This window comes from Urocampus carinirostris, chromosome 13 (genome assembly GCF_059441175.1).
Source record: "Urocampus carinirostris isolate Australia breed hairy pipefish chromosome 13, RoL_Ucar_1.0, whole genome shotgun sequence".
Lineage (NCBI taxonomy): Eukaryota > Metazoa > Chordata > Actinopteri > Syngnathiformes > Syngnathidae > Urocampus > Urocampus carinirostris.
Window position 1 is genome coordinate 19,766,176 of NC_142361.1, and position 17,858 is coordinate 19,784,033.

Genomic DNA, 17,858 nt, shown 5'->3' on the forward strand with positions numbered 1-17,858 from the left:
GTATTATTTAGCACCTACTAATGGTAAAAAAACAAAAAACAAACTTAAATTCATCAAAAAAACTATGTATATATAAAATAAGCAAACATTTACAAACTATGATCCAAACGTGCATGTTTTGAAATACTCCTATTTTGAGAAATTTGCATGTATAGTACATAACAAGAGCCGCATCTTGAGGGGGCAGACATCAGTGCATGATGGGCAAAAAAAAAGTGAGAAGAAAAATTGCCCTTTGGTCACTTTGAGTATCTGTAGTTTGTATTTTTCCTTGTTCCTTTAGCACTTGTTTTCAGGTGCACTACACCATAAAAGAAGATGTAGTGGAAAAATAATACACACTATCCAATTAATTTTTCTTTGCTTCTTGTTAAATAGCCCCTAAAGGGAAGCCAGAACTGGTCACTTAGGTTCTGAAAAAGGCGGGTATCGGCACGGATACAAACACCCGGTATTAGTACTTGCCAGTCTTGGGTAATCTCATTGGTTTTGAAAGCATTCGTTCATAGTTCACGAATCCTTTTCCCTCCTGGGTTGTTGGGGCACCAGTTCCTGTGGTGTTTCTCTCCAAACCAGTTTTTCTCGGTTGGGGTTTGCTCCACCACGTGAAACAAAGTACTGTTTTTTTTTGGTAACCAGTGGCAGATGAAGCTTTTTGATCTGACTCAGATACAACACCTTCATCATCTGGCTGCTGTTGTTTTTTGGTGTAAAGAAACATCCCACTCTTCAGAAATGAGCTGGTTCATGACATTGATGGGCAACTGCTCTTGACAATACTATTACCATGGACTGCTACTTATGAATTTGAGTCGTTCTGGGAGTAGCTTTATAATCTGAAATGTGTAAGTAGAGACACTTTGAATGTAAATGTGCTAATCTGTTCCAAGCCCCCACAAAGGTATGATATAGTTTTGATAAATCATGAAAGAGCATCAGAACATGAAACAAATATGTATTAAAATGAGATTACCGCACAATAAACATAAAAACAAGAGACCCATAATGTGAAAAAAACAAAGAATAAAGGAAATTATAATAATATTAATTTGCCGTTTTTAACTGGCCTCTTTTTTTACTGGTCCTTAGCAGTTTTTTTTGCCACGCATTTTTTGAAAAACTGATCCAGATAAATGACACGGATCAATCAATGTCTGCTTTTGCCGGCTTTTGACAATCTATCAGGAATGGGCGAGGCAGACGTGATCATAATAACACTTTTTGTGGTTGATTAATTTCCACAAATTCTGACATTTAATGGAATTTTGCCAAAACGTCTTTAATTTGCGCTCTGTCCTCCCCTTTGTTGTCCCTGAACTTCTGCATGTGTGTTTGTATACCTTTCAAGTATCTCTTGCTTTGTTTCCATTGCCAGAAAAAGTTTCTTCCTCTTCTTTACTCCTTAGCAATTCTCCTGCATGTCTTCCGTGCTCTCATTAGCGGCACTATACAGAACAGGACACGAAGCGAAGGAGACACGAAGAGCATGCAAAGATTCACGCATACACATAGGGTTGTTAACTAAAACCCTGTGAGCGGCAAATGGCAGTGCGTACTGTACTGTACTTTTGACTTTGTATCCTGAAACGCTGTTGTAACCAGAGGCAATATTTTCCTCTTCATGTACTTTGTAACCTGAAACTTTTGTATGTAAAGACATTTGTAAGTAGCGGTAACACTGTTCTAGATTCTAAATCACTGAGTAAAAATTTTTGTTTATATATAAATTGTGTGAAAATGCAGACCTTTTCGTTGCGCAGCAATGAGCTAGCTTAGAGCTCACCGCTCACCTACACATTACGTTCTACCTCTCCTTTTGACGCATTACAATAATGAACACACAAAAGACGCATTGTTCATGAACACTTGAGCTAAATTCCACTTAATCATCATCTTCAATGGGGCTTCATTAGGTGAAATTGGAGGGATTCTTGCACAATGGAAGCAAAGTTGTTTGCTTAGGCAATCTTAGGAGGTGAGGACTACGACCATGGTTTCGACAGATGTCGGTAAAAATTTAAACCGCTTTTAAGTTAGTTTATTTCGTTTAAAAATGCCGTTTGAACACTATCTACTGTTACCTGAAGATATGCCCAAAAATGATTGGCTGTGATGTGCTGTGAGTTGTGTGACTGGTGAGCAGTGTTGGGCACGTTACTTTAAAAAAATAATTTGTATAGTTACTCACTACTTCTTCCAGTAACTGAATTACTCTATAGTAAAAGTAACTACTTACCAGACCAAGTTACCACTTCCGTTACTTTAAAAATAAGTTTTTGTCAAAGAATTTCAAATTTTTTGAGAAGTATCCAAGTCATTTGAATAGAGAAGAACAGAGTTGCAGAACCTGGTAATATTTATTTTACCTCACCAAGCAACAAATTCAGCCTACACCTGAAAAGTAAACGATACAATAAAATACCAATCATCAGTAATCAATGTAAAGTGAGTTTAATAAATCAAATCCAACTCTCACAACATGAGGCACTGGTCAAGTAGAAATAGGTACCGGCACTTGTAAGTCAACAGTAAAACAATACAAATTGACTATCCAATCCCTCTCTCCATGTCAGTGTTTTTCAACTTTTTTGAGCCAGGGCATGCTTTTTACATTGGAAAAAATTTGCAGCACACCACTAACCAAAAATGTTACAAAACGACACTGAACAGTATGTTTCATTACAATATAATCTATAATACCCCCAGTTTTTACAGCACAGACACTTGACAATGACATAACATTTGCAGAAAATGATTCATAAATGTTTTATAAAGCATTACATTATAAATGTGACATTGGATAATTTATCACGGCACCCCTCCCATCTCTCCCGTCCTGGCCGAAATTTTGCTCCAGTATCTAGTAATCGGTATCGATCCCGTCTGTCCCGTCCTGTCCGATATCTTGCTCCAGTCTCCAGTGTCTGGTATCAATCCCGTCTGTCCCGTCCTGTCCGGTATCTTTCTCCAGTATTCTGTATCAATCCTGTCCTGTCCTGTTGGGTATCTTGCTCCGGTATCCAGTATCGATCCCGTTCGTCCCATCCTGTCCGGTATCTGCTTGTGTATCCTGTATCTGGTATCGATCTTGTCTGTTGTCCGGTCTCTATCATTTCTGCCTCTGGCTTCCTGTTTTTCCGCATCCGACTTCTCTGTCTCACTTCTTCCTCCCAGCGATCGCTGAATCACTGGCGTTTGTGTTCACGCGAATGACTTCCCCATTTTCATAAAATAAAGTTTGTGTAAAAACGTTACGCGTCTGGGTCCTCTGTGTGTTCAGGTTCTGACAAATCGTTGTCTTTCAAAACCGAGGAGAAGCTAAATATTTGTGAATTATTCAGCAATTTTGAAAAATCCAAAAAAGTTCTGAATAAATAAAACCATTCGCTTATTTTTGCTGTTAATTTTCATGACGCACAGCCTCACCTGCCTCCCCTGACTGTGTCAGATGCTTTACAGGATTCATTTAAACCAAGTCATGGATTGCTCAATTTTTGACCCAATTTTGTGTTATTTTTCACCTAGCTGAGATCAAATGATATTTTACTACCGTATGAGAAGCACATTCTGCATGCATACAACACACTATATACAATAATGTCCCTTGCCTCAGGATATTCATAGAGGCAGATGAAATTATCATGATTTCCAAAACAAAGTCAACTGTAGACAGCTGGAAGTAAGCAAGGTTAGTATTTGTCGAATCGAAACCAGCAGAAAAAGAACGTTACATACTGATTGTATTAATATTTATAATGGAATGTAAATATATCGCATTTTAGAAAAAGAATATAGAAGGAATAGGAAGTTAAATGAGAAAGATTTTTAGCAAGGAATAGATAGAACCATTTATTATATCCCCAGTTATATATTCCCAAGATGACAGGCTGTGCCTCACCTGCCTCCACTGGTTGCACGTCACTAATGACTGGGTGTATTGAAATTAGCATTTAGCAGATTTTTACTGATTGAGTAGTGTTGGTTTTGGGTGAAACCTTCCACCTCTGTAAAAGTGTGACACGGCACCACAGGTGGGAGGCAGCCATGGCAAGGTTTGAAGAGAAAGGCATAAAGTAAAAAAGGGGGTACTTGGGAGAGCGGGCTGGTAAAATCACCAGTTGCCGGCCTAGTCGGAAGTAGGGGAGGTACGAAATTCCTCGTAAAGCAGTGTGGAAGTAATCACGGCCCTATTGTGGTGAACAGTTAGAACCCTGCCTCTGTTAACAGCAGGGGTCTTGGACTCGGATCCCTGTAAATCACCATATCTTAACATTTCTTATCGGTAATATAATCACGGATTTCATTTCTTAGGCCAAGTTATGTCCCAAAGGGTTCACTTTTGACTGCCTTAAATTAGTCAAACCAGTCTGTAAGACTTGGATGAGGCAGTGATGGAATATTCAAATATGTCACTGCATAGTCATAATTGTATGCGTTTCCAGTACTCATGCAAATCATCACGTTATTTTCTTATTTGTTTTATTGATTTAGTTGTAATGAATAAACCTTATGATTACCCATGTATGTGAGTGAAGTATTTACTTATTGGGTTCAGTCGTTACATTGTTCCAAGTGATCTGGTTTGCTTATGGAGGAGGCTTGACCAGGTCAGACTCCTTAGTCTCATTATCGCCCTCTGTCTTCTGTGTGCCTCACTCTGAATCTGCACTCAGCACAGTAATACATTACGTACTGCTTCTTTTGAATAAAAGCCTCAATGGATGGGTATGAAAAAGTCCATTCAACGAGAAATAAATGACCCGATTGCTTAAGTGGCTGTTCGATTTGTGATCCTATGACTAATAATATTGTTTGCAGCTGAAGTGTGCGCCAAAAATGAATCCTTTGTCTCACTGCCGCCCTCTGCCATGAGGCAAGAGAATTAGGGTATCCACTCTGCATCTGCAGACGCTCAGCACAGTTATCCGTCAAATACTGATAGTATTGATAACATTTATAGTATAATATGAAAGTTCTGCGATTTTGAAAGTAAAATTAAAACATTGCAAAGTTAAATAAGAAATAACTCAAACTCTGAATAAACTATATACAGTGGAACCTCGGCTCTCGACCATAATCCGTTCCAGAACCCTGTTCGAAAACCGATTTGTTCGATCACCGAAATCATTTTTCCCATTAAAAATAATGTAAATCGTTTTAATCCGTTCCGACACCCTGAATGTTTACCTTGAATGTTTAACGTAGACATAAAGCTAACCCAGGCTAATCGTACGTTCGCGTTATCGTAATCTTCCGTACGAAAGATTACGCTAACATGAACGTGTAAAAATAAAAAAATCAGGTCGTTTACAAGTCATTTAGCACCCGGGTTTCCACAAAAAGTGGTGAGCAGTTCATTGGAAAGGGAGCTCCGTTCCAACACCCTGAATGTTGGGCTCCGTTCCAACACCCTGAATGTTTAACGTAGACATAAAGCTAGCCCAGGCTAATCGTACGTTCGCGTTATCGTAATCTTCCGTACAAAAGATTATTCATTATTATGAACGTACGCACTCACGCATTACCGGCGTTCGAACTCCAATTTTTTGTCCAAACAGCGAAGCCATAATTTGTCTAAATTTTTGGTCGGATTCCGATTCGTTCGAACTGAGAGGCGTTCGAAAACCGAGGTTCGACTGTAGTTTAATACGTTTTTTTTTTTATATTTCCATGATGACCGGTGAGGCACAGCCAAAACTGCCTCCCTCTGACTGCACATAGCTGATTAGAAGGCAGGAGCAAGAGTGCCGCTTACACAAGTCGCATTAGGGTACTCATCTCTCTACTAGCGTCTCTCCGCTAAGCACTCTGTTTCCCAAACGAAAGCAATCAATCGAACCGCCTCACCTCACCTCCGTGCAAGCCAGCATAGTCAAATAAAAGCTTCGGCCAACTGACTGAATTTTGACTTGAATTGAGAAACGGTGACAAACACAGTGTGTTTCACAATCCAGCAACATTTACAGCCATTTATTGCTGACCAAGGTCTATTGTTTGGCTTTATTGTAAGGTCTGATAGAAGAGTCTCCCAGGTTAATGCAAACAAAGGTATACATTGTCAAGCATTTTCTGCCTTGTCGCTCTTATTGACCTGCTCCCTCTGTCAGAAAACTCCAATCAGCGGTTGAATAGCGAGGTCATTGAGCCCCGGCCGAAGGTGAAAAGACATGTCTGATGGCCATTAGCGCCCCCTCACACTTCAAAGAGACATGTTGCTTGTGAACCGTGGTGTAGATATGAACTGCTGTTATCACGAAGTCATGTTGAATGAGCTGCGCTTATAATGGATATGAAAGAGTGCACAGAATCCTGTTCAAAAGCCAGGTTGGTGTAACATAAAATTTGACAAACACTACAATGGCAGCATACTGACAATTATTCATGGTCCTTGGAAAAGCTGTTTGAACTCTACGGGGCCTCTTTTCTCACCAAGTCTAGCACAAAGCAAAGTGTAAATGCACGCATGGATGGAAATTCCCTGTTTTTTGTTATCGTTGCAGATACAAAAAAGGGTGTCTTTCGTGTCTATGAAATGGAAAGCAGCCTACCTCTGAACAAACTGTAAGGACACGAACAAATGGTAGACCCAACCGCATAACGTTACTCACAAGTTTATTGAAATATAGAGGAAAGGAAGCGCCAGCGATCCGGTGCTCGCTGGACGCGGGAAGAGATCCGCTCCCGGGATTGGAACGTGTTCCGAATGCGGAAGTGGATCTTCCGGAGCAGGAGATCAGGTCGTTAGCCTGGACGTGAGATCAAAACGTGGTCGGGGTCAAAAGCAGGTCGTAGCATGAGGCAAACGGGGAAATCAGGAACGGACGGGTGGAAAACTGGTGAAAAACGGGACAGATGGGAGTCAGAGTAAAAAAATGCTTGCCTTGTGAAAACAGAGGTTCGCCGACGGACTAACAACAGGCGAGTGAAAGGACTGAGCTTAAGTATTACCGGGAACCAAGCATGTAGCCAGCAGCAGCTGGTGCTAAATGAGCGGGCACAGGTAAAAATCATGAGTATTCATGACACAAGCGAAGTGGCTCCACAAGTTCTTTACATAATTTGGACGTTCAAAGCAAACATGGGAGCAAAAAAACAACTGTGGAACGTTCCTTTATACAAATATGTGAATATATCAGGTCAATTAGCGATCAGCCCGCCACCAGGTTGCTAAAAATAAATAAAACCGTTTTGCAAGGCTCTATGCAAATCTGTAAAAGTAGCGATATAATTTTGCAAATTAAAAGTGATTGCTGAAATACAACGACATTTCTTATAAAGAACATGATTGGCAATTACTGATACTAATTGTCAATTAGTCAGTGACTGCACGTGCAACCAGACAAGGCAGAATGAGAGCAAACACACTCGATCTGCCTTGACCTGACGCGTGCCTTTTTTTAATGAAGGATTCATTTTTTTACCACTCGGAGGCGCCAAATGATACACACTGTCCCTTTTAGGAAGACGGAACATGATATGAACAAAGAAATGGACTAAAAGAAATGCATTGTCATTGATTTCTGTAGACACTAACATTTAAATAGGACTATAGCACGACCTGCTGGCCAACAGAGCAAATAAATCTCTGTGAGCCGAAATATTTTTTCCTATGCAAAATAATGCGATTTATTTTAAAATTCCAAAATGCCTCAAATATTAATGAAACATGCGCTTAAACATAATAATTATTCAAAGGAGTTAATCGGGAACAAAAAAATAATAAAGATGAAAATATAAAAGTGTTAAACCATTTTCTGCACTTTCACCGGCAGATACTTGTACTGTAAACCATGCTTATTTCGCTATCATATTCTTTTCAACTCGATCATTGTTCTTATTCTTCTTTTCCTTCCCTTACCGCAAAATTTTTCTGACCTTTTATTATCAAGAAAAAAGCAATAAAACACACTAGATCACAATAAATTCCCAACACATGACGAACTCTGTCAAAATGATGCTCCCCAACCTAGTTACGGGAGCCAAGATGGCCGCTCATCTCACACGGCCACAGGTTCAGCTGTGTTTGAGTTTGTTTAGATGTTTAATTTGAATACCGTAGCAAATATTACTTCAATTTTTGGGGTCTAATACCTGGGATTTGGAGAATCTTGGCTATTCCCAGAAGTACTCTATTCCGGACAGAGTTTTTGTCAGGAACCGGAACAGGAGGAGGACCAGATGCGTAATGTTTCTCACACAAGCTTTATTTTACGGGAAATGGGGCAGTCATGTATGTTAACACAAATGCTAGTGATTCGGTGATCGCTGGGCAGCAGAAGTAAGGCAGAAGTCTGGCGTGGAGCAACAGGAAGCCAGAGGTTGACAAGATCAATACCAGCTACACGAGCCGGAGTATGATACCACACAGGACGAGATAGACTGGGACAATACCCGATACTGGAGATTGTAGCAAGATAATAGACAGGGCGAGACAGACAGGATCGATACCAGACACTGGAGTCCGATAACAGGCAAGACGAGATAGACGGGAACGATACCAGACAGGATACATAAGCAGGAAACTGGACAGAGTCTTGCGGGTGCAGAGGTTCGTTGACGGACTGACAAAAGGGTGAGTGAGAGCACTGAGCTTAAATAGGAGGGAAGCCAATCAGTCAACGAGCTGCAGCTGGTGCCAAACAGGCGGGGCCAAACCGTGAGTTTTTTTATTTTGTTATAGGTATCAGTCACTGCCCCTAGCACCCCGGTCACCAATCACATGACTGTTGCCTTTACCCTCCTTATCCTCTAACTCAGGGGTAGGGAACCTATGGCTCGGGAGCCATATATGGCTCTTTTCATGAGTACATATGGCTCCGAAATAAAATGTAACTATTGCAAATCTCTCTGTGGCGTTCCAAAGTCAAATGATTCCATGCCAATTTTGGTCCATATAAAGCCGAAGCAACTTAATGCAGAAGTTGGATAAGAAACCATTTAAATTGATAAATAAAAACGCTGACAAACGACTTTGATTGGGTGAGCAGAATAGGTGGTCAGATCCCTGCACACAGCGCAAGGCACTTCCTTCTCTCTCTCTCTCTCGCTCAGTGCAGTCTACACCGAAAGTGAATATGACGGTATGCTTATCGTTTGCAGTAATTTGCGACATTTTTACAGAAGAACTTTGCATGCACATTGTTTTGAAACCGCTATTAAGGACAAATTTCATGGGAAAACAATTGCCTCAACACTCTTAACTGAAGGTGGAAGACAAATTGTAAATGACATATTAATATTGATTTGGGACACAGGATTTGGCATTGTTATTATTTCATACATTTGATTAAATCATCAAATGACACACAGTGAAATAAAATGTGCTGAAGAATTAGCTTTTGTCTAGAGAGCGTGTTTGGCAGTTTTTTTCAATTTTGTCTGAAAATATATGATGTGGCTCTCTCAATTTCTTTTTAAAACAATTTTTGATTTTATGGCTCTTTTGGGTCAAAAAAGTTCCTGACCCCTGCTCTAACTCCTCTGACAGTTGTTAGTATTTGTCTAGTTTCTTGTGTTCTTCCTTTTTAATGTTGCTATTACCGGGGATTGCAGCTTTGTTTTCTGATGTTTGTCCACCACCACTATCTGAGGTTGGTTAGCCATCACAATCTTGACAGTCTAGCTCAGAAAGTACCACAGGATATCGGCTTTTTTGTTCTCTGTTCTTGGACCCTGGACTCCAGTCTATACTCAATAAAGATGTTTACTATGCCACATAAAGTATACTAATATGTAACATGAATAACCCAGTGTGACAATCAATAACTAAACGAATCGTTTTTTGTAATAATGATGCATGTCTGTCTGCTTGAATGTGATTTTCCAGAATACGCAAGTGGGGAAACTGGTTTTTATGGTCAACGCGACGGACCCCGACCAGGGCACCGGAGGGAGCGTGCTCTTTTCCTTCCAGCCACCTTCTCCCTTCTTCAGCATCGATGGAGCCCGAGGCACCGTTAACGTCATCAAACCTTTGGATTTTGAAGCTATCTCAGCCTACCAGTTGACTATCAACGCTACGGTGAGCCCACACAATGTTTTTACAACCATTACGTCTAAAACAATTAAAGTTGTATGTTTTGATTTGAACTAGGACCAAGACAAAACAAGACCCCTGTCTCGGCTTGCCAACCTCGCCATCACCATTACAGACGTGCAGGACATGGACCCTATCTTTACTAATCTTCCCTACAGCACCAACATAGAGGAAGATGTTCCACTGGTCAGTAAAAACCCAACTATTGTTGAATGAGCTTGGAATGTAATCCATGCTTTCAGTGCAGGTCCTTTCATCATTCCTTGTAAAACAAAACTCAGGGTCCGCAGTACCATACACTGTAATTACCGAGTGAGTTGTGAATTGGGGGTGTGCAACCACTGACAAAGGTCACAGGGGCCCATTATATTGAACCATGCTGTGCATGCAACTATGTTCTTTATAAAGGGACTCAAATGATGCTATGACGTTTTAAGCACTGGGGTCCCATCCTGACCTTACCTCTGTTTTTGATCATCTAATGGGCATCTGCTGTACTATGCCCACATTCCACCACACAAATCGAGTGTTTTTTTCCTTTTGGCTCAGGCATCTAAACTGCGCTCCCAGGTGGCTAACGGTCCAGCTACTGATGTTTGCACTGATGGATATTGAATCACACACATGGGCATAATACTCCCCCGATCTAACCTCAGCACCCTCTCTCTCCCCATTCAGTTTTTGGAATTATTCACTTCAACTCTGTGTCTGTTTCTCTCTTACTTCATCCAAACCTTACAACTCCACCCTCGTGTCCCTTGTCCCCTGCCTGCATGCGACGTAGTAGAAATGTCAAGTGCTACATTTGCATGCATATTAACGGGGCGTGACGGCGTCGACGCCCGGTGTCTCCCCACCTCCCTGATTCATCAACTGTCACGGCGAAGGTCACAAGTGGAGGTGGGGAGGGATGAGGGTAAGGAGGAAAGTGGAATGGCTTGAAAGATGAAGCCAATTGGTCAAATTGGTATTTGGAAATTGCTGAATGGACATTGGAAATATTCAATGCAGCAGATTGAGGGATATTTGAAAAAAAGAAGTTTTTTTCTTGGTTCATTTAGCGCACATGAAAAAGTGCAGGGAAGGAGCGAAACTAAAGGGTATTTTGGCTTTGTTTTAATAGGTTTTGTGCTCAAAATATCGAGGGATGTTCAAGACTCCATTTTTTGGACCGATAAAGTACCTTAAGCTTTAGTAATCAACGATTTCATCACCACATTCCGATACCACATAAAATTCCCTTCTCTCTGTGTAACATATTTAAGAGAAATACCTTAAATCCCTAATATTTCCCCCCTTAATTGTACATTTGTTAAATATTGATTTACAATTCCTTTAATTTCTGGGTCTGTCATGAACCGGGGCATTTCTCACACAAGCCTTTTATTTTACGGGAAATGGGGAGTCAAGCATGTTAGGCAGCAGTCTGGTGTGGCTCGATCAGAAGCCAGAGGCCGACGAGATCATGGCAACCGTGACAGGGTCCTAATTGTTAAACGGCTACCGAAAGCTAACTGACAAAGTCAGCGAAAAATTTGTGTTGTCACAGGTAATAATAATCACGTAATAATCTGGTGTCAAACAATACCTAAGGGAGATGTCTGTCGCAAGATGTTGACAAGTCATAACGATAATTGAAGACTGATACTGGGCCCAATTGTTACCCCTGCTGAAATTCCAGGTTTTCTCTGTTAGAGGAAATGGTATTCAAATGAAAAAACATGTAATTTCAACAGTAAAACCATTTTGAAATTAAAATCTTTAACAATTAAAAAGAGGATATATATGTAAAAGTATTTCACCTCGCAATGCAGGTACATTACATACAGTATAGAATAATAATCAGGTCACGAAAATAAACACAATTATTCAGCATAAAGGACTACATGAATATAGTTAAAGTACACTACTATATAATACATTATTAAAATTAATAAATAACTATAAAAAGCCTAAGATTGATCCCTGACTTGCCCCAAACAAAAAGCTGATTTTTCATTGATGAAACAATGTTGGCGAGTTTATTTTCTCTTTTAATATTGGATATTTCAGAGGATGCCAGTTTGTTATTATTTAGCACTGCCGTTTGTTTTGACTAGTACCATCATTATCAATATCAGCCAAACATTGTTCTTTGATACCTACACCAGCTAGGGTGGATCTGCTTTCGTAACCTAGGAGATTTAAATAAAAATAAAAGGCTCAGGAGAGGGCCTTTAGATAATGTTTTTCATGGTTGCCATGGGGCCCAATTGGCCGCACCCGTGTGTGTCACGGTTGCCATGGTGCCCAACTGTTTATATTAAGCTCAGCGCGCTCTTGCTTCCTTTGTCAGCCCATCAAACGAACTTCTGCCCCACAGCACGTGGGTTTTGAATCTGTCCTGTTTTCCTGTTGGCATTTCCAGTCCGGTATTGTTCCCGTCTATTTTTGGCCTGTTTAGTTTCGGGTTCCAGTTTTGTTTCCGTCTGTTTTTGTCCTGTTTGTTATTTTCTCCAGTTTTTGTTCCTGTCTAGTTTCTCCAGGTTGTTTTTCTCGATATCCTGATTCGTTATCCGTCCTGTATCAACTCGGGCAATTGAAATCGATCTCGTCGGTCCCTGGCTTCCTGTCTTTCCACGCCAGACCGGCTGCCCAATGTGCATGACTCCCCCATTTCCCGTAAAATAAAGGTTTGTGTTAGAATGTCACACGATTGGGTCTTGATCCTGTTCTAGTTCTTGACAACGTTGGCCTTTTTTATTTGAGGATTTCTCTCCCTGTCCTCCTTGGAAGTTTAAAATCAATTTCCCAAATGTTTGTGTTGGTTTTTTAATATTTTAATGCAATGTAAGTGGGACATTGGTAACCAAGGACACCTTTTAATCCTTACCGTGATACAGATATTTTTAGGACTCATGACCCGGCAACACATGACATAAAACGATACCAGGAAAGTCCAGGTGCCGAGTGTAAGAAATGTCCTCGTGAGGTATTTTTTAAGGCATATGTCTTTCCTGGCAGTGTTTGCAAGCGCTAAGCTGAAGGCATAAAGTGACAGAACAAGTGTCAAGTCTTCTCAAGGCCAGGACACTGACGGGATACGCATTCGGTCATTTCTCACTGGTGTAGGGGCAGACACTCTTCCAGCCTCTACCTTTGTTTTTTCCCCCTTCACAACGTATTCAACCTGTCATACGGTGAACATTTAGAAAATGGCATGCTGGAAAAAAAAATCACAGTGCATGGTTATTATCTGTTAGCTGTGAATCCATGCTGCTCGGAGTGACGTTTAAGCTCCTTTTAGGACAAACACAATTTGGCTGTCAAATCAGTGAGAAGAAAGAAGAGGCAGAGAAAAACGCAGCTTTTGAGCGCTAAAGCGCTGGATATCTGAAATGAAAAGATGAAGGTGAGGAGATGGAATTGTCCAGTGAGTGTGTGGGCGCCTGTGTGTTTGCAAGGATGCAAATTGTATCTTTGTCACATGAGTGAACATATTCCACTTATGTGGACAGCTTGATAATATTGCCTATAAGAGTTCAGCATCACTTGGCAGTGTTTTCTTTTGGATGGTAGCTGCGTAGAAACATGGTTGCAATAAATCCTGATAATATGAGAATATCCACTTGAAGCAGCATGCTATCTTACACAGGATATCTTTTGAAGAAATTTTAATGGGGATTTTTTTTTAAATGCTATCAAAAGAAAGCATCAGAATGCCAACACCAATACTGAAACGACACATTCAATTAATTAAGCATACATTTTAGAACTTTAAATGAATGAAATCTGGAAATCATTAGTGTGCATACAGGCGCTCCCCTACTTACGACTTATGCAAAACGGTAGATACGAATATTTTTTTCGGGATGTCGAAAAATATCCGGACATTGCTGTAAGTTAGTTTTTGTATTGTGTGCACCTTTTTCTGAGTAGAGGACATTACTGTAGTGCTTCTTTCCGCCACTACCGGTGTGAGAAGCTTTGAGAGGTCATCCAGCATCCACCCCGAAGAAAAAATCCGGCTTCTACTTCCTAGTTCATGTATAAACATACTGTACTGAATCTCCAGCGCGCTAATAACTTTGACATTTTTATTGGTTAACATCTCGTGCATCCATTCAACTTGGTTAGTGTAAAGTGTAAAGAGGCGAGCCGTTTCTTTTGAAACGAAAGTGGAATAAGAAAGCTTTATGCGGTTAAGAAAATATGGTTGGATCGCTTTTTTTTTCCTCCATTCTACCACAGAGGAGGATCTCTTGAAGCACATCTTCCAAAAGTAAATTAAACTCAACTTTATTTATGTTTATAGAGCATATTATTCTATGAAATGTTTATTTTTTTTTAATACAAAACAATACAGGTTACTTATACAAACCTTAAACATACAAAATATAGCACTGAAGCAACTTATGAACGAATTCAATTTACGAACGATCGTCCGAACCTATCTCGTTCGTAAGTAGGGCAGCGTCTGTATTATGAAAGCAGATTGTTGTAACTGTCAAAACCTGAACAGACGGAGGGCCCAGACGCGTATCGTTTTCAAACAAGCTTTATTTTACCGGAATGGGGCAATCATGCACGTGAACACAAACGCCAGTGATTCTGCAAACGCTTGGCGGAAGAAGTGAGACAGAGAATTCAGGCGCGGGAAAACAGGAAGCCAGAGGCAGATGAGATCGAAACCGGACAGGACAGACAGGATCGATACCAGATAGAGGATACACGAGCAGATACAGGAAAGGACGGAACAGACGAGATTGATACCTGATACTGGATACTGGAGAAAGATACTGGACAGGACGAGACAGGCGGGATCGATATCATATACTGGAGACTGGAGCAAGATAGATATATAGACAGAAATACACGTCTTAAATGAAATGAATAAATGAAGACATTCTTTAAACACTGAAGCTAGTAAAATAAAGTCCAAATATGATTCTGTTTATTTTACAATATTAATTAACATGGATGCATCAAAACCATTTTCCTATCCGATACCAATAATACAGCCGTGTAAATCGGTGCATTCGATCATTTACAAATCTGCTCGATATTGTCAACTGTAAAAAAATAGGGACAGGATATAGGTTTACTTATCGGTGTTATCCATGCAATTCCAGAACTTTAATGTCGCAAATTCTTCATGTGCGTAGGCAAGGAAGAAGAAACATGGAGGTAACTTTGTTTGAAGGAAAATGCAGGGGCATAGATGTCATTTACAGGATACGTGTCATAACTTTAATTTATGGATTTAACAAATTATTCTTTCTTTTTTGTAAACCAAAAAAATCTCCATCCAGCCATTTTGGCCTGAATTGGACTTCAGATCAGAGTATTAAAAAAAATATACAGGAGTTTTGGTGTTTATCACCACAGGACAGGTTTTGTAAAGTGGGGTCCCATTCTATAACCTTCATACCATCTTTTTCACGCGTCTGGGTCCTCCGTCTATTCGGGTCCTGACAACATATACGTGACAGTCATAGTCACAGGAAGGAGTTTAAATCTGCTTAATGTTTTCATTAATTTAGTAGTTTTATTTTTCCAGTACACAACCAGTGCCAAAAAGTGGGCAGATTTATTTTATTTTCTTGCATCAAATGCATGCAAACACGAACGATATGTAACTTGTTTTGGTTGCCAAAGTGTGTGTCGGCTCGTTTACATTGAATAAGTATTCATTTTTTCATTTATTTGATTTCCAAGTGATTATATGAGAGAGAAAAAGAGACACAAGTGTATTAGAGCGAGCATTACCAGGTGAAGAAAAGGAATGGAGTCGTGTCGGTACCACGTTGATTCTGTGAGACTATTTTTAGCTGCTGTTGGATCTTTCTTTCCCTAGAATATTTACAATCGCTAAAACCTCATTTGACCAAAATAATAAATGCTGAGTTTGGCCTGGCATAGCAATCTGTCAGAACCCGAACAGACGGTGGACCCAGATGCGTAACCTTTCCACACAAGCTTTATTTTACGGAAATGGGGGAGTCATGCGCGTGAACACAAACGCCAGTGATTCGGCGATCGCTGAGCAGAAGAAGCGAGACAGAGAAGTTAGGCTCGGTAAAACAGAAAGCCAGAGGCAGACGAGATCGAAACCGGACAGCACAGACGGGATCGATACCTGATACTGGATACACGAGCACAATACCGGACATGACGGGACAGACGGGATTGATACTGGATACAAGATGCACGAGCAAGATACCGGACAGGACAGGACAGATGGGGTCGATACCGGATACAAGTAGCACGAGCAAGATACTGGACAGGACAGGACAGAGGGGATCGATACCGGATACTGGTTACACGGGCATGATACTGGACAGGACGGGACGGACGGGATCAATACCAGATACTGGAGCAAGATACTGGACAGGATGGACGGAATTGATACCGGATGCCAGATACTGGAGCAAGATACCGGACGGGATCGATACCGGATACTGGTTACACGGGCATAATACCAGACATATGTGTTGGACTTTAAATAGGAGGGAAGCCAATCAGGCAACGAGCAGCAGCTCGTGCCAAACGGGCGGGCCAGAGTGAGGGCAATTGGCAACTGTGACATTTGTATGTATTGTATTTTTTTATCTAACAAACAAATCTACACCACCTCACGAAAGTTGATTAAAGGACAAAACGTTCACTTGTAAAAAGAAAGAAAGAATACTTGTATGTGTGTCGGATGGGGATTTCAACTATATAAGTGCGCCGACATTTTGCCTGTGACTTAATTCTGAGTGTGTGCAGTAAAGATCAGAGCCGGCCCACAGTAATGAGGTCCCATCTGACAAAAGTACCTTTTTGACATTTGAGGTCGATGTCAGTCCACATCTGGTTTTAAACAAATTGATATTTATGAAGAGGAGCTTCTAGAAAGTTTAAAGAACAAAATCAGGCGTCCACAATTAACAAATATTTTGTTTCTCCAATTCTGAGGAATCCAAACCCCAGGGGAAACCATTTTTCGGCATCCATTGCCACATTTTAAAATTGCCTACCTGTCAACCTGTAAGTTTTTGCTGTAGAAAGTACCTTTATTATGCATTTTAAGGCGTGTACAACGTACAAGAAAATCTGTACGAAAAAACGCAAATTTGTCAATTATGGGTACCCTCCGGTAACCACCTACTATCACGAAACGGCAAATCAATCAAGTTTAACGAGTTCGCTGCGGTAGCCTCTATCTCGGTATGTTTTTTTTCGTTGCAAACAAAGCGAGCGGTTTGATGCTACTGTGCGCATGCGTCTGCCGCCTGGGGATTTCCCATCATACATCATTCCGAAAAAATAAAAATATGGTGTAAGATTATTTTGTAAGGGAAAATACAGTTTGTACGGGCATGGAGCCGTGGAGGTTGACATGTATGAAATTGGCATGTAATACGAATGCATGGATGGATGGAATGATGGACGGATGGATGTGTGAGAGACTGGCTGGATGGATGGTCAAATGTAAGGGAAGATTTACGTGTGAGGGGATGGATCGATAGATGCATGAATGCATTAATGGATATATGCATGCATAGATGGATGGATTGATAGCTTGATATGTGTAAGGATGGATGGATATGTGATTGGAAGGATGCATGAATGGATAGTTGCCTCAATGGACAGATGTGTGAGACTTTTCCTCTTTTTCTTTTCAAAGACTCTCCTTCTGTTCGTTTTCTACTGGATTTTAGGGCTACGCAAGCCTTCGTTTCCACGACCATGTTTTCCCCTTATATTTTTGCTGTCCCCTTTTGGTCGTGTGTTTATGTTACTACACACAGAACTGAACATTCACATTGCCCCCCCAGTTTTAAGAACTCAGGCCTTT

At 40.6% G+C, this 17,858-nt stretch overlaps 1 protein-coding gene across 1 annotated transcript in view; it reads left to right on the top strand.

Annotated features, from left to right (window-relative positions):
* The window catches only part of cdh23 (cadherin-related 23), a 330,854-nt gene that overhangs the window by 124,729 nt on the left and 188,267 nt on the right, over positions 1-17,858 (top strand). Inside the window, exons 7-8 of the mRNA XM_088350886.1 lie at positions 9,827-10,021; positions 10,094-10,222. Of these exons, the coding sequence (XP_088207012.1) occupies positions 9,827-10,021; positions 10,094-10,222 (324 nt within the window). The remainder of the gene's footprint in view (positions 1-9,826; positions 10,022-10,093; positions 10,223-17,858) is intronic.